This window comes from Haemorhous mexicanus, chromosome 2, assembly GCF_027477595.1.
Source record: "Haemorhous mexicanus isolate bHaeMex1 chromosome 2, bHaeMex1.pri, whole genome shotgun sequence".
Taxonomy (NCBI): Eukaryota; Metazoa; Chordata; class Aves; order Passeriformes; family Fringillidae; genus Haemorhous; species Haemorhous mexicanus.
This window is the reverse complement of record NC_082342.1, coordinates 121,765,043-121,780,720: the sequence shown is the minus strand read 5'-3', so window position 1 is coordinate 121,780,720 and position 15,678 is coordinate 121,765,043. Positions and strand designations below refer to the sequence as shown.

The window sequence follows — 15,678 nt, the reverse complement described above, 5'->3', positions numbered from 1 at the left end:
GGACAGAGGCCCAGAGGGAACACAGCTCCTTCTGAGTAGTATCATAGTCATGGAATGGTTTAGGTGGGGAAGGACCTCAAAACTCATATTGTTCCACCCCCTGCCATGGCAGGGACACCTCCCACTGTGCCAGGCTGCTCCAAGTCCCAGTGTCCAACCTGGCCTTGGGCACTGCCAGGGATCCAGGGGCAGCCCCAGCTGCTCTGAGCACCCTGGGCCAGGGCCTCCCCACTCTCACAGGGAAGAATCTTCTCCAAATACATGATCTAACCTTGCCCTATGGCAGTGAAAACCCATTCCCTTAAAGAAGGGAAGAGAGGATGTTTCTGGAAACTACCACCCTGTCAGCCTCACCTCAGTGCTGGGAAGAGCATGGAACAGATCCTCCTAGAAGCTCTGCTAAGGCACATGGAGGACAGGGACATGATTTGAAACAACCAGCATGGCTTCATAAAGGGAAAATCCCATCTGACCTGTGGTGGACTGGCTACATCAGTAGGCAAGGGAAGAGCTACAGATGGCATTTATCTGGACTTCTGTAAAGTATTTGACCCAGTGGCCCCACAAGAGTCTTCTCTCCAAACTGGAATGAAGAATTTCACAAGTGCACTGTCAGGTGCATTAGCACTTGTCTGGATGGTCACATCCAGAGGACAGTGGTCAAAAGCTCAGAGACCTGATGGACATCAGTGACCCTCAGGAGTCCGTAGGGACCAGTGTTACTTAATAGCTTCATTAATCAATCAGTGTTACTTAATATCTTCATTAATGACAGAAGGATCACAAGCATCCTCAGCAGGTTTGCAGGTGACACCAAGCTGCAGGGGCAGGTGACACTTCTAAAGGATGTGGCCATCCAGAGGGATGTGGACAAACTCAAGAAGTGCCCCATGGGAATCTGCTGAGGTTTATCAAGGTCAGGGGCTGCACTTGGGTTGGGACAGCCCAGGATCAATCCAGGCTGGGATGAGCAGAGGGAGCAGCCCCGGGAGAGCTGGACCTGCCCCAGCCCAGAACCCCCTGTGCCCTGGGCTAAGCCCCCAGCTGGGATCAGGAGAGGGATTGGGATTGTGTCCCTGTGCCCCTCAGGTGATTTCCCACCTGCAGAGCTGCCCCAGCCCTGGAGGAGCTGGAGCTGCTGCAGAGAGCCCAGAGGAGGCTCCAGGATGAGCCTGGAGGGAGGAGGGATGGAGCAGCTCTGGTGGGAGGAAAGGCTGGCACAGCTGGAACAGTTCAGCCTGAGAGACTCCAGGTGACCTCACCATGACTCTCCAGCACCTGGAAGTACAGTAAAGGTGGTGGAAACCTATTGGCAAGAGCCTGGAGTGACAGGACAAGGGACAGTGGGTGCAAAATGAGGGAGTAGGGTTAGATCAGATATTAGGAACAATTTCCCCTCTGTGAGGGTGGTGAGGCCCTGGCACAAGCTGCCCAGGGAAGCTGTCCCATCCCAGGAGGTGTTCAAGGCTAGGCTTGACAGGGTTTGGAATAACCCAGGATAGTGGAAGGTGTCCCTGCTCATGTCAGGGGCTTTGGAATGAGAGAATCTACAAGGTCCTCTCCAACCCAAACAATTTTTTGATTCCTCTGTGCCCTGTCCCTGCATCCCCTGGGAATTGTCTCTCTCCAGCTTTCCTGGGGCTCCTCCAGGCCCTGCAAGGCCACCCTGAGCTCAGCCCAAAGCTTCTCCTGTGCAGGTGAGCAATGCCAGCTGTGCCAGCCTTTCCTCCCAGCAGAGCTGCTCCAGCCCTCTGCCCATCCTGGAGCCTCCTCTGGGCTCTCTGCAGCAGCTCCAGCTCCTCCCTGGGCTGGGTCAGGGCTGCAGGTGGGCTCTCACCTGAGGGCACAGGGGGTGGATGTCCCTCCACCCACACTCAGTGGGGCAGCACATTCCAACAGCAGGCTGGAGATGTGCTTTCAAACCCCCAACGCTGCACATGGAAGATAAACAAGAATCCCCATTTCCCAAACAAATTACCAAAGTGGGGTTTATGCTATGAGACCTGACCAGCCACTGTGCCCTGCTGTGCTTTAACCCCTGAGTCCAGTGCTGCTGCTGTGTTAGAAATTCCCTGAGTATTTACTGACCAAGTTACTCACTACTGTCTAAAAAATTTGGGAAAAGAGCATCCATGCCCCCAATCCCAAAACCACTTTAAGGCACTGCAGCCTGGAACAGCTATTGGGACAGGCAGGACTGCAGCTGCAAAGCTGCATGCTCCTCTAAAAGCATTTGCTTCCAACAGGAAAGTAATTCAGATGACTGTGGGGACAAGCAAATCACTGATGGGAAAGGGAAAGAGGGAGGCTGGGATGTCCATCACCACCTTTTTATTCTGTACCTCATTTCCCTTGGGATTTAACCTTTGTCAGGTACTTGCCCGTCTGGAGCCCTAGTGCCACGTTTTCAGGAGAAAGGCACTTCATTAAAGGCAACTTGCTGGGATTTCTGTGAAATATGAGCTGTACATTGGAGTCTGCTTGCATGTTCCTTTCAATGATTCTATTTATACAGGCCAGGGCAGCAACACAGACCCTCCAGTTAGAATCTGTGATTCCAAAGCTCACTGTTTTCTAGTATCCAAAATCTTGCAGAAGCATTAGGTAACTGCAATACTGTTAAATTAAGGTGAGTTAGGATTCCACAACAAGTACAACAGGTACATATTTATGGGATAAACAACTTGGAAATAGTTTTTGTACCAACATTGCTTTGAATGCATTCAGAGAGAACACAGAAGGAGAGTCAAATTTAGGGACAAAATGTCCAGCCCACAGCTGGAGAACTGCATTACTCAGTGGGTGAGCAACTGGCCTACAAGTTGGGCACCAATGGTGACATGGGGCTGACACCAGTCACTAGTGGGGTTCTGCAGGGCTCCATTCTCAGCCCAGTTCTCTTCAACATCTTCGCTAACCTGGGCACAGGACTCAAAGGGATAATTAGTCTGCTGAGGGCACTAAACAGTGAGGAGCTGTTTACCCTTCTGAGGGCAGAGCAGCCCTGCAGAAAGACCTCAACAAATCAGAGAGATTGGCAATCCTCAACTGTGTGGAGTTTAACAGGGGAAGTGCTGGACTGGGTAACCCTGGCTGTGTGGATGGAGAGCAGCTGTGAGAAGGGCCCTGGGGGTCCTGGTCCGTGGCCAGCTGGAGCTGAGTCAGCAGAACCCTGGCAACCAGGAGGGACAAGAAAATGGTGGGAAGGCTCTGGAGGGGCCCCCGAGGTGCCTCGGTCAGCTCAGCTTGGAGCAGCCTGAGCTCAGAGCTCCCCGGGGCTGCAGCTCCTCCCGAGGGGCAGCAGCTCCTCCCGAGGGGCAGCGCAGGGACAGCTCCCAGCTCTGCTCTGGGACAGGGACAGCACCACGGAGCGCCTGGGGCTGGGCCAGGGCACCTCAGGCTGCAGGGCAGGGCAAGGTTCTTCCCCAGAGGGTGCTGGCACTGCCCAGGCTGCCCAGGGAATGGGCACGGCCCCGAGGCTGCCAGAGCTCCAGGAGCCTTTGGCCAGCGCTGCCAGGGATGCCCAGGCTGGGCTTGGGGGGGTCTGGGCAGGGCAGGGCTGGCACTGGGGCATCCCTGGGGTCCCTTCAGCTCAGGATATTCTGGGATCCTATAAAATGAATTTTTCTGCAAAGATCATTCACTAGACTCAGATAATCAGATAATGCCTCTTGTCCAACTCCTTTTTAGAGATGGACACTGGGAACGTTTGCCACGGGTAAGTTTATGAACTTCCAAATTAACACCTCTCACTTCTTTATTACCATGTGACCTTGCCTCAGTCCTCCACACAAAAACACAACAAAAAATAAACAAACAAAAATAAAAATCACATCACCAAACAAAACCAACAAAAACCACCAACCAACCAAGGATCTACCCAAACCTCCCCATGTCAGCCTGACTTGCTGCTCCTACAGCATAAATTAAAAACTTGAAAATGCTCAAGGTACACAAACCACTGAGCAGAGCAATCCCAAACTCCTGCCAGCAGAATCTCTGAAATGAACACTTTTCTGTGCTGCCTCTGGAACTGTACTCACCCAGCACACTGCAGTCACCTGTGTTTGAACTCCCAAAAATGAGAAATGCAGTAATTACAGCTTTCATCACCTCACCAACCCTCCACAGTCAGAAATCTTGCAGCAAGGACCAGTCCCACAAGAGGGAACACTCAGAAGTGACCTTTTTAGCCTTAAAAAAAATCTAGTAATTTATTCAAGATCTGAGACTGACACATCAAAATCCCTTTGCAAGACTGCAGTGTAAGTACCTACACTGTATCAGAGTAACAGCAAATCATCTTTTGACTGAACAGTTCATCACAGATCTGTTTTATAAAAAATGTTCTTTCAAAATAATCCTGAAAAGCAACCCAAAGCAGAAACTGCTTCTATCAGCTTTAGCTTTGGTACTAAGAACAGTTCATTGACCCTGGAGTAGATATACATAAAATAATTCAGAATTTATTGACCCATTTATGCATACATATGAAAAATATTTATCTGTTTCAGCACTGGGAAGAAAAAACTTTCCCTCATACCAATGCTTACATAAAACCAGCTCTATTTTAAAATAATTTCTTTCTCTGGCCACCTCTGGATGTAAAATCACAGTAAAGAAAATATTTAACTACATTTAATGCACAGCTTGCTGGAGTAGCAGCTCCAGGAAGCACATTTTCATCTCTATAAATCTGATTTCATTTTAGGCACAGTCACAACCTTCTTTCCAAGAACAGATTTGCCACAGGGAGTTTTTATTACCTGGGTTGCACTGCAGCTCTGTCCCGAGGGCTCCGGAGAGTACTTCCTCTATTTTCTGCACTATCTGATCACTCTGACAACTCCCAGCAGCTCCAGAGGCTTCGGAAGGCCCGGCCTGCTCAGCTGGGATCGTGTCACCATTGGGCTGGCCTTCCACATTTGCACTAACCAAAAAAAAAATTTAAAAAAAATCAATTTAACACAAGCGATTTTGAGCATTTTTTGGGACATTTTTTGTCGTTCGCATACATTTATTATATCCAGCTCTTCAAAGCACTATTCCAGCCTCTTGAAAAAAGCGTGCTCTTAGGAAAAAGTCTGCCTTTGGATTAACTCTCGTTTATTCAGCCCCAACACTCTGTAATTGCTGAGGCTGAGACGCAAGGGAAAAAAAAAACACATTCAGGAATGTGCCACATCCCCCGCGCTCGTACGGCCTTGTAGGGGTTTCCTCCACGAAATAAATACACGCAAGGCTCTCTCTTCCAGCTTTTCCTTGCTCTTACCAACGTTTTCCTTATTTTACGAGATAAACTCGGCAAATTTAGCCGTAAATCAGACAAACCATACAGGCGCCCGCCCCGACGGGAGGACAGCACCGAAACCGGTGAGAGAGCGAGTGGACGCGTCCCCCCACCGTCTTCCCTCGGCCCCCGGGCCGTGTCTCCCTCAAGGCACCCGCTCGGCCGCGACCCCCCCGGCCCCGCCATGTTGCCGCCGACACGACCCTCAGGCCGCGGCCCGTCTCTCTCCGCCCCGCGCCCTTCCCCGCCGCTCCCCACCACCCCGTTACCCGCCATGCTGCTGTTGCTGCTCCTCCTGGATCTCCCGGAATTTGCTGACCACAAAGGACCGAAGGATCTCCTCGATATTCGTCGCCATGACACCCCCCCTTCCTTCCTGCCCCGACGCGAGGCCTCCAGCATCCCACAGTGCACCGCGGCCCCGGGCGCGCGCTGACGTCCCCGCCGCAAGCTCCCTTTGCGATTGGCTGCGTTCGCTGTAAGCCCTTTCGCCATTGGCCGAGGCGGCGTACGGCTGCGAACGGCCGCTCTAGCGCGGCGCACGGGCCATAGAGCAGCGGCGGGTTCCGGCGGGGGGGGAAGGAAGGTCTCGTGTCCCCTCAGCCGCCGCCGCCATGTTGTGGCGCTCCCGCCGCCCCCCCCGCTCTCCCCGCCTGCCGCCGCCGCCACCGGCAAAGCCGCCCCGAGCGTGTCCCCGTCCCCCAGTGAAAGCATTAAACCAGTCCCCGGCGCTCCGCGCCCACACCGCCGCCTCACGCAGACCCCTTCCCCACACAGACACACGGCCCCGCCGCCGCCGCTCGCGGCCCTTCTCGCGCCCCGTACGCCGCGTCCGAGCCCCCGCGGCCCCGCGGAGGGCAGGAAAAGACACCGCGGCGGCCACGACGGCCGGTCCCGTCCCCCCGCGCTCCCGCACGCCCTTCCCCGGCGCCGCTGGAGTCCCCGCGGGGGCCGCTGCTTACCCGGCCGAGGCCATGGCGGGCTGAGGCGCGGCGCCGGCGGCTGCGATCGGGAGCGATTCCATCGGTGCCCATGGAGCGGGGCCGAGCCCCGCGTGTGCTCCGGGCGGGCGGCGGCTCTCAGAGGGCTCTGCCCGCACACGGGCGGTGCTGCGGCTGCTGCTGCATCACCACGGGGCCCTCAGCCCCGGCTCCATGCGAGAGGCGCCCGCCCGCGCTCCCTCCCTCCCCCTCCGCCCGGCAGTGACACGCACATGTGCTCCGGGGGCTGGCAGCGGGGCCGCGAAAATTAAAGGAACAAAGGGGGGAAACCGAAGGGAGGTAGATAAATAAAGTGCGCCTTTTGCCCGCCTGGGAAAATTGGAGCTTTTCTGGCGGTGATGGAACGCACCGAAATAAAGTTGTCCAGAGTACAGCCACCCTGGGGACCCCTTCAGTGCTGCCCATGATACCTTAATCAAATCAAATTTTAATTATATGGGTGTTCAAACAGGCTGTAAAACCGAATAATCCTACGGCTGGAAGACTCCCCACACACAATTTCAGTAGTAGTAACTTAGGGGAGTTAGTTGACCTGAAATAAATTTAAAATACCTCCAAAAAAATTTTAAAAACCTCCAAGGGATCTGGTGAGTGGCATCCTTGCCCATGGTAATTACTAAATGGTTTTTAAGGTCCCTTCAAACCCAAGCCATCCTGGCATTTTACGAAAACCCAAGTAAAATTGTTTAATTACTGCCGGGGTCTAAAAATTTTCACCATCATTACTGTTTAATAATCACTTGCAAGACCCCTTAAAATCAGCATAATTCTTCACTCTGCCCTGCTGATCTGCCTTAATATTGACTTTGGAGAAAAAAAATTAATCAGAGACTTGGATCAATTTGCTTACTTTTTTATCCCACTTGATTTATTCAATTTAAAATACAAAGCAGTTACAGTTAAGAAGTCCTTTTACCTGTTCATGCCATGCCCACATTAATATACATTAGATTTACTATTGGAACACGATGTAATTTTTGATATCAAATTAAAGGCTGAAAATGTTTCAGCTGAACAATTTCAAATATATTTAGATTCAGCTGATGCAAATGGCCTTGTCTCAACCAGGTGTTATAAATAAGAAGCTTGACTAGGCCAATATTTAAGCAGCAATCAATTTATTAATTAATATGGTCAAGTATGAGCAACACAGCGCTGGATACAGTGAGGGAAGTTTTCCCTCACACTGCACACTGATAGTTGGACTTACAGGTATTTATAGGGGAACCCAAAAGCTTTCTCAGCAGTTTCTATTCCAATTTTTACGTCACAATTCTATACACTATTGTGATTTAGTTTTTCTCAGGATGTGTCCCACAAAAGGAGTATCCCAGGGGGTGGTGGCTCCGTTTCTGAAAGAAGGAAGGAGTCTCCCAGATGGTGAGGTCCAGTCTCCAGGTGTGGGTCCACCTTTTGTTTGCAAGGACTATGACTCTCATAACAGTGATGTCCAACTTCCCTTGGTCAAAACTATTAATCCTTGAGATGATGTCCATTTTCTTTTCTCAAGCTGCATGTTTCCTTTTTATATATTCTAAAGCTGTAGTTTCAAAGATCATTACTACAAGAAATATTCTAAAATTATACTTCAAAAGGTTATTATTGCAAAACTCTTTAAGGCTTAACTACAAGCAGAAAGTTCCTGTCAAAAAACATCCTTAAAGCTTTAATTCAAATGCTCCTAAATAAACTTAAAACTTATAAAGGTTAATTGCAAACCAAGGATAGGTTCAAAGGCCTTCTTCCATGCTTTACTTTTCTCAGTTATTATTAAAATTGGTCTTTATACCTGTCCCATGGTCGGTTTCCACACATATCACAATCACAAATACACACGCTGCCTGTTTGTACCTGACATGAAACACAGCCTTGTATTTCACAAACACTACGTAATTTTTGATATCAAATTAAAGGCTGGAAATGTTTCAGTTGAACAATTTCAGATATATTTAGATTCAGCTAATGCAAATGGCCTTGTCTCAACCAGGCATGTCAAAAACATGAAAAAAAGGTGCCCCAAAAGAGCCAGAGAAGGACTTTAGTGTGTGCTAAATGTTTCCCTCTGACTCCTTACAAACAAAACTAAGCTGATAATTACAAGAAGTCACTCTTCATACACATCAGGATCCACAGCCTGACGGGAAAATAACTATTCTTACTCTCCCCATCACTGCTTGCTGAATAAACTCCCTTTACTCCCTTTACTTAAACTCTTTTATTCAGTTTCCGTGTCAGATGGTTTTCAGATTAATTAAATATTTTACTTTCATTTTGTTAAGACCAGTGATTGTTGCTGGAAATGTTCAATTAGTAAATGAGTAATTAGTAAATATATTAGTATTACATTAGTAATAGTAGTTCTGCTACTACTTAGAGCATTTATTTGTGCAACTCTTCCCTTTCAAAGTAGGAGTCTGGTCTGGGGTGTGCTTAAATATGCTAAAAAATAACATTAAACCTTACTTCCTAAGGTATTTTACAAAGAACAGTGATGTTCTCACATTATAGCTCTTGAAGAGAGGAAAACTGTGGATCAAATCTTGTTTTATTAAGAGTATTGTAGCACAACTCTAATGCTAAATTAGACTAAACATTGTCCAATACTCTATGGTTTCATGAAGCAAAAAGTTCAAATGCAGGACAAACCAAGGATGTGGTATTTCAGGGGATGTAGAGAGAAACCCCACATTTGCACAGCCCTCACAGACCACCACCCTCAGCCCCTGAGGCAATGGATAAAGTAAAAACAACCCCGGCATCCCTAAGGTCTCTGGGCCGCCGCTCTCCCGTTCCACCCCCTCCCCAGATTTCGGGGATTTCTGCGCTAAAGGAAACTACGTCGAGACATCGCTCAGAGGTCCCTCCTCCCCGTGTGCTCTCTTGGTGTTTTAGTTCCGGAGGATTTCTTTCCACGTTTGAATATTCTCCGGAGAACGGTGAGTCGCCCACCTGCGCTGGAAGGGGCCGCGGTTCCCTCGGGTGCGTGGCTGTGGCTGTCCCCGCGCTGCCGATGGCCCCGCCATGCCCGCGCCGGGCTGGGGGCGCGGGGGGCGGCCCGGGCCGTGTGCGCCCCTGCCCGCACCGCAAAATGGCGGGACACGCGCGGGGCATCCCCGCTCTTCAGGGCAAGTTCTCTCACGGCTTGGGCCTCACTGCACCCCCCTCATGGCATCCCGGACATGGCTTGGCCCTCATGGCAGTCCCCTCATGACTTGGCGCTCACAGCATAGCCCCCACAGCAGTACCCTCAGGGCACGGCGCTCATGGCACAGCCCCCACAGCAGTTCCCTCAGGGCATGGTCCTCATGGCATCCCCTTCCTAGCAGGTGCCCTCACGGCACCCCTCTCATGGCACCCCCCTCAGGGCACGGCCCCCATGGCACAGCCCCCACAGCAGTACCCTCAGGGCATGGCCCTCACGGCATCCCCTTCCTAGCAGGTGCCCTCACGGCACCCCTCTCATGGCACCCCCCTCATGGCTTGGCCCTCATGGCAATCCCCTCATGGCTTGGCGCTCACAGCATAGCCCCCACAGCAGTACCCTCAGGGCATGGCCCTCATGGCATCTCCTTCACGGCAAATCCTCTCCTGGCATGGCCCTCACGGCATGGCCCTCTTGGAATGCCCATCACGGCTTGGCCCGGTGAGAAATGCTACTCACTTTCAAAAATTTAAAAGGTTTATTAAACCTTTATCAAAATACAACAGAAGACTGAAAAGAGAAAATATTACAGGGCCGGGAGCAAAGGATTTTTTTCCCCGCCATGTGCTTTGAACTCTTTAGCCCCTCCCAAAGCTCTGCCCATTGACTTCTTCCCTTTTCAGTGGTGGAGATCATTTCCTTAAATCTGGATTGGAGGCCAGCTCTTGCCATAGCAACAATGCCACCCTCCCAAATGTCTCAAACCCAGGCCACCCCCGATAACAACACAAGGGGGGTAAAACATTACTATAAATCTATAAAACTTCTCCTAACATATATACATGATACTTGCCTTTGAATTGTGAGAATCAACCATGGCATCACTCATCTATTGCAGCCCTCACAGCAATCCCATCACGGCCTTCATGGCCAAAGTGGTGAAATATTTACTTGAAGTAAATATTAAACTTCGACATCTCTGGTTTTGGACTTTGATTCACTTGAATTCTTTCCCTGCTGTTTGCAAAGCTGGGGGCTTACCAACTTTTAAAGCATTTTTTTAAAATTTATCCAGTAGCTGTTGGAATTTATGAGCATAGTTAATACTTATGCTACTATTTTGGGTATATAGCTGAAAGGGGCGTCATACCTGCAAATAAATTGCTTAAGGAGTTTATGTTTTCTTAGAGAGTTCTGTTCATAAAGCAGACAAGGAACTGAGTGTGACCCCCAGGTGTGTGCACAGGGGAAGTTTGGGAGGGACAGTGGCTCCTGTCCCTGGGAAGGGACAGAGGAAGGGACAGCACCTGAGTAGCCTCATGTCACTGCTCCCTGTGTTTGGAGCCTCCCCGTGCCCTGTGCAGGAATTGGGGTGGGAGGGCTCTCAGGACTGTGGGGTTTGCCTCCCTCACTACATTTTCTCTGCTCCATAGGCCCTGCTTGCCAGGAAGAGTTCCCTGGTTTGTTGGTGAGCCCCAGCTGCCTTCCTGCAGTGAGGATAAAGGTCTCTGAGCTGATGCTCCTGCCTGCTGACTTTGTCCTGACATCCTCGAGGATAAGCTCTGGGAATCTTCTTGTCTCCATTCTGTCCTCGCCTCCTCTCCTCCTGGACACACGGAGTGATTAACTCATTTCTTCTTTCCTGTTCTGACTTCATATAAGGATCTAACAAGAGACCCTCTTCTGAAATGTCCCTTATCTTCATTTTAAAGCATCTTTTGAACAAATACCTTCCCCATTCTTTACCAAAGCAGGCAATGGGTGCAGAAGGTAATGATATCCCGTGGTTTGGAATCATTAAGGATTTCACACGTTGCTTCCAAAAATCCTGGGGTGTGATAATCTTCACAGAGTAAATATCTACCTTGTGAATGACTTTAGAGAACAAATTTTTGACTGCTGGATTAGTGATAAAAATAGAAAAGAATGTTGCTTCTTGGACTCTTCATTTTTAAAGTGAGGTCCTGTTGGGCAGCAGAGGGGCCTCCATGACATCTTTGAGTGCCAGTGTAAAATAAAACAGAGGCTGCTGCATCTGAGCCTCCTAAACTGGCACGGCCACAAGTTCTTCTCAAGCCACATTCCTAAATAAAAGTTGCTAGGATACCGTAGTGGGATGCACAAATAACACTGAGCTTCAAAACAAACGTGTGAAACCTAATCTTCACTCACATTTTGATATAAAATGATCAACTATTATTTGACATGCAGACATGGCTTGTTCTGTTTACTGCTCCCACAGAAAGCTTTGTCCTGTATGTGATGAGTTCTTTCATCTGACAGTAGTGCCAGAATCTGTTACTTCAGGGAAGAGAAGGAGGCGACTCTTGGAGTGAGTTGCCATCATGGTGAGTCCCTTGAGGTGGCCACAGTGTCACTGGGTCTTCAGGCTGTGCTGATCAGCAGTGTGGGCTTAATGGAGTGTGAATTTCACAAGGGCCTTAAAATGAAGCAGGGCAGGGCTGGATGGGATCTTGGCAATGAGGAATTGTTCCCTGGCAGGGTGGGCAGGCCCTGGCCCAGGGTGCCCAGAGCAGCTGGGGCTGCCCCTGGATCCCTGGCAGTGCCCAAGGCCAGGCTGGACACTGGGGCTGGAGCAGCCTGGCACAGTGGGAGGTGTCCCTGCCATGGCAGGGGTGGGATGGGATGAGCTTAGAGGTCTCTCCCAGCCCAAACCATTCCATGATAATTTGCATCATATTCCTTATTTATCATGCTGCTGAATTACATAGACTAATTTTTATTTATTGCAGAAGTGCAGATTCTAATTTTTAGATATAAAGAGAATGTTCACAAGCTGCTTAATGAACAGTTTTTTAACTATAAAAAAAGAATATCTGGGATGGGACAGAATTTATTTCTCTGTTTAGAAACAACAGGATGAGCAGCTCCTGTCCTGCAGAGCTTTTGCCTCTCAGTCCTAGAGCACTTGTAGGGAAGCTTCTGTGCCCTATTCCCAGGAATGTCTGGAGGTCCCTTCCATTGGCTGGCTGCAGAGTCATCGGTGGAGTGGGAGTGTTGGGTCAGGGATTTAAACCAGGGGCTGCCAATCTTTCCTCTCTTTGTGCCTCTGAGCTCCTGAGTCCTGCTCTCCTCAGCTTGGTACACGTAGCACACAGTGAGTAGGGGCTCTCTTGGGTTTGAAATCATCCTGGTTTAAAATCTTAACATTTTTAAATTTAATTTTTTTAAACATTTTGAAAGTTAAAAGTTTTAAACATTCTTTTTTCAGAAAATCATATTGTGTATAGTTCAACTTATTATTGATAAAATTGACCTGAAAAAGTACAGTTTAGTGGCCACTGGCTCTGGATACCACTGGCAATGCTTATTCGACTTCAAAGAGACAGCTGCCTGCTGTGTGATCAATGTTCTTCTACCTTACTGTTACATTACTGTATTTATCTATTTCACCCCTTTGTTGTATCCTTCGTTCTTTTACCTTTCCTTCTTGCTTGAGTTGTAATTTAAGAGTTGAGCATCATGATTTCCCAAACATCTATATCATAACTGATATTTTTAGCCTAGCCTGAGCTTTTTTATTGCAAGTAATCATGGAGTTTTATAATTAAAACATGTCTGTAACTTTGCAATATCTACATTTGACCCAACACTGGAATAGAAACCTGTTGGTCTCCCCCAGCAAGGAACTACCATTGGATATTAGCTCTGGCATGTTTCGTTGATAGCAAACAACTCAGTGTTAATTTTCTGTATTTTATCCTTCTATCCACATTTATTTTGACTTTATTCTGTCAGGATGTTTTGCCTAATGCAGATATTTTGCCTCATCAGGGCAGCTTTAGTCAAGTCAACCTGTAGCAGCTGATGTGAGGGCAAGGCACATCCCTGTCTCATCTGAAAATCTGCTTTGGATCATTTTTGCTTTTTCCTTAAAAATCTTCTGGATTTGGTTTTGTTTTTATCCCTTTTTCTAAGATATATTTGGTGTTGTTTTTTCACCTTTCTAAGATGTATTTTGTGTTGTCATCCCCTCTTCCCCTCCTGCACAGGGGGCTCTGAGCTCACCTGGGCACTGGCCACGTGCAGGTCAGTGACCGGCGGTGTGAAGAGGGTGACCCTGGTTCTGTGTTGTTTGTGCTGGGATTACATCAGGGGCACTCGTGGCTCCTTTTGTCCTCGACTCTTCTCTGGGCTCTGTTCCTCCCCCCAGCAGTGGGAGAATGGGAGCTGATCCCTACAGCCAGGCTGGGAGAGCTGGGGGTGCTCCCCTGGAGGGGAGAAGCTCCAGGGAGAGCTCAGAGCCCCTGGCAGGGCCTGAAGGGGCTCCAGGAGAGCTGCAGAGGGACTGGGGACAAGGATGGAGGGACAGGAGCCAGGGAATGGCTCCCAGTGCCAGAGGGCAGGGCTGGGTGGGATCTTGGCAATGAGGAATTGTTCCCTGGCAGGGTGGGCAGGCCCTGGCCCAGGGTGCCCAGAGCAGCTGGGGCTGCCCCTGGATCCCTGGCAGTGCCCAAGGCCAGGCTGGACACTGGGGCTGGAGCAGCCTGGCACAGTGGGAGGTGTCTCTGTCCATGGTAGGCAGGTTGGAATGAGATGAGCTTTAAGGTCCCTCCCAACCCAAACCAAACTATTATTTTAGCTCAAAATAAGGACATACATAATCAGTTTATAAATTATGTCCGTCCTTCCTTCCTTCCTTCCTTCCTTCCTTCCTTCCTTCCTTCCTTCCTTCCTTCCTTCCTTCCTTCCTTCCTTCCTTCCTTCCTTCCCTCCTTCCCTCCTTCCCTCCTTCCCTCCCTCCTTCCTTCCCTCCCTCCCTCCCTGTTTTCTGAATTCAGGTGGATTTTGTCAGTGCAGGTGAGCTCTTCCATCAGTCTCTCTGTGGGGAGTGCACACAGCAGTGAATCTCAGGGAGCAGAGGTTTCCAGGGCTCTCAGAGAACACGCTGTACTTTTGCTGTGAGCCCCACGTGCGTAAGCTGGCTGTGCACACCCAGGTGATGACGTGGTCACCCATGCTCCCACTGGCCAGCACAATGTCCATGTGTTTTTCCAAACCTCACTGGAAAGGGAGAGTGCAGTGGATACCCCACTCTACCTTGTGTGAGTGAGCTCCTTTATTAATTCCACCTGTTGCTGCCCTCCTGGTCGTTCTCTCCAAGGAAAGCCAGAGCTGAAAGTTACTTCCTTGTCTCATTGCTTGGAGCCGTTCCTTTCCATGAGGTGTTCAGAGCTTTTCAGTCATTGCCTCTAAAGTCCCTTGAACAGCTCCCTCCAGCTCCAAACACTCTGTGTTCATACCGTGGGTGCATCAGAAGGGCTTTGACCTTTGCAGGTTTGGATTCTCCAAGGAATTGTTGCTCAGAAGGGCTGTGGACTCCCCATTCCTGTCCCAGTCCTGGCTGGATACTGGGGCTTGGAGCAGCCTGGGACAGTGGAAGGTGTCCCTGCCATGGCAGGGGTGGCACTGGGTGGGCTTTAAGGTCCCTTCCAACCCCCAACCATCCTGGGAGTCTGTGATTCTCTAGGTTGCAAATCCCAGCCTGGTCTCTCAGCAGGGTTTTTTCCTCTCTCCCAGATTTCTGTATCAGTGGGAGCAGTTTCCAGTCAGACCCAGGATGGTTTTCCTGACGGGTTCCTGCCGTGCTCTGGGTCAGCTCAGCCTTGGAGGTTTAGTGTGTATCACTGATGAAGTTTAGTGTGTATCTGATGGAGTTCTCCAGCACTTCATGGTCCCTGAAGCTGTTGCTTTCCCCACCTTTCCCAGCTGATTCCAGCTGTTTTCCTTTGTCCTGGTGTCCTGCAGGGCCATGGCTGAGCGGGTGCTGGTGATCGGCAGCGGGGGCAGGGAGCACGCCCTGGCCTGGAAGCTGGCCCAGTCCCCCCACGTCAAACACGTGTTTGTGGCTCCAGGAAATGCAGGCACGGCTGACAACGGGAAAATCTCCAATTCAGGTAAACCAAAAAATGCCAATTTTAAATTTGATCATTCAACCAGGATGTTGTTGAGCTGAAATCACAGCTGGTAGTGTGAAAGGATGATGATGATGATGATAATGAAATCATCATGATGATGATTGGGGTGGTTTTAGTTTGAAGCTGAGTGGAAATATTTTTGTGTAGTGGTTTTGGTTCACTAATTAAAGCTTTTTTTTAATTTTAAGATTTATTGGTTAATGTATATAACTACAATCCCATAAAAAATTTAAACAAAAAAATCCTATACCCTCCCCCAAAAATGTCTATTCCCAAAAAATTACTAATTTTAAAAATAAATAATAA

At 49.4% G+C, this 15,678-nt stretch overlaps 2 protein-coding genes across 10 annotated transcripts in view; one reads left to right on the top strand and one right to left on the bottom strand.

The window, feature by feature from the left end:
- Positions 1-6,480, bottom strand: part of SON (SON DNA and RNA binding protein) — a 37,517-nt gene extending 31,037 nt beyond the window's left edge. For 3 of the 4 annotated variants that reach the window (XM_059840183.1, XM_059840181.1, XM_059840185.1), the window contains exons 1-2: positions 5,560-5,716; positions 4,767-4,930 (exon numbers count right to left, since the gene is read on the bottom strand). In XM_059840183.1, coding sequence (XP_059696166.1) covers positions 4,767-4,930; positions 5,560-5,648 — 253 coding nt within the window. In that variant the 5' untranslated portion in view covers positions 5,649-5,716. Of the gene's footprint in view, positions 1-4,766; positions 4,931-5,559; positions 5,717-6,252 lie in introns of those variants that run through there. The other variant, XM_059840182.1, reaches the window with a different exon arrangement.
- Positions 6,481-9,085: 2,605 nt separating this feature from the next.
- The window catches only part of GART (phosphoribosylglycinamide formyltransferase, phosphoribosylglycinamide synthetase, phosphoribosylaminoimidazole synthetase), a 34,315-nt gene continuing 27,722 nt past the window's right edge, over positions 9,086-15,678 (top strand). The window contains exons 1-4 of one of the 6 annotated variants that reach the window (XM_059840173.1): positions 9,123-9,227; positions 10,867-10,937; positions 11,676-11,781; positions 15,203-15,351. In XM_059840173.1, coding sequence (XP_059696156.1) covers positions 15,207-15,351 — 145 coding nt within the window. In that variant the 5' untranslated portion in view covers positions 9,123-9,227; positions 10,867-10,937; positions 11,676-11,781; positions 15,203-15,206. Of the gene's footprint in view, positions 9,228-10,866; positions 10,938-11,675; positions 11,782-12,444; positions 12,552-15,202; positions 15,352-15,678 lie in introns of those variants that run through there. The other 5 variants (XM_059840177.1, XM_059840174.1, XM_059840179.1 and 2 more) reach the window with 5 other exon arrangements.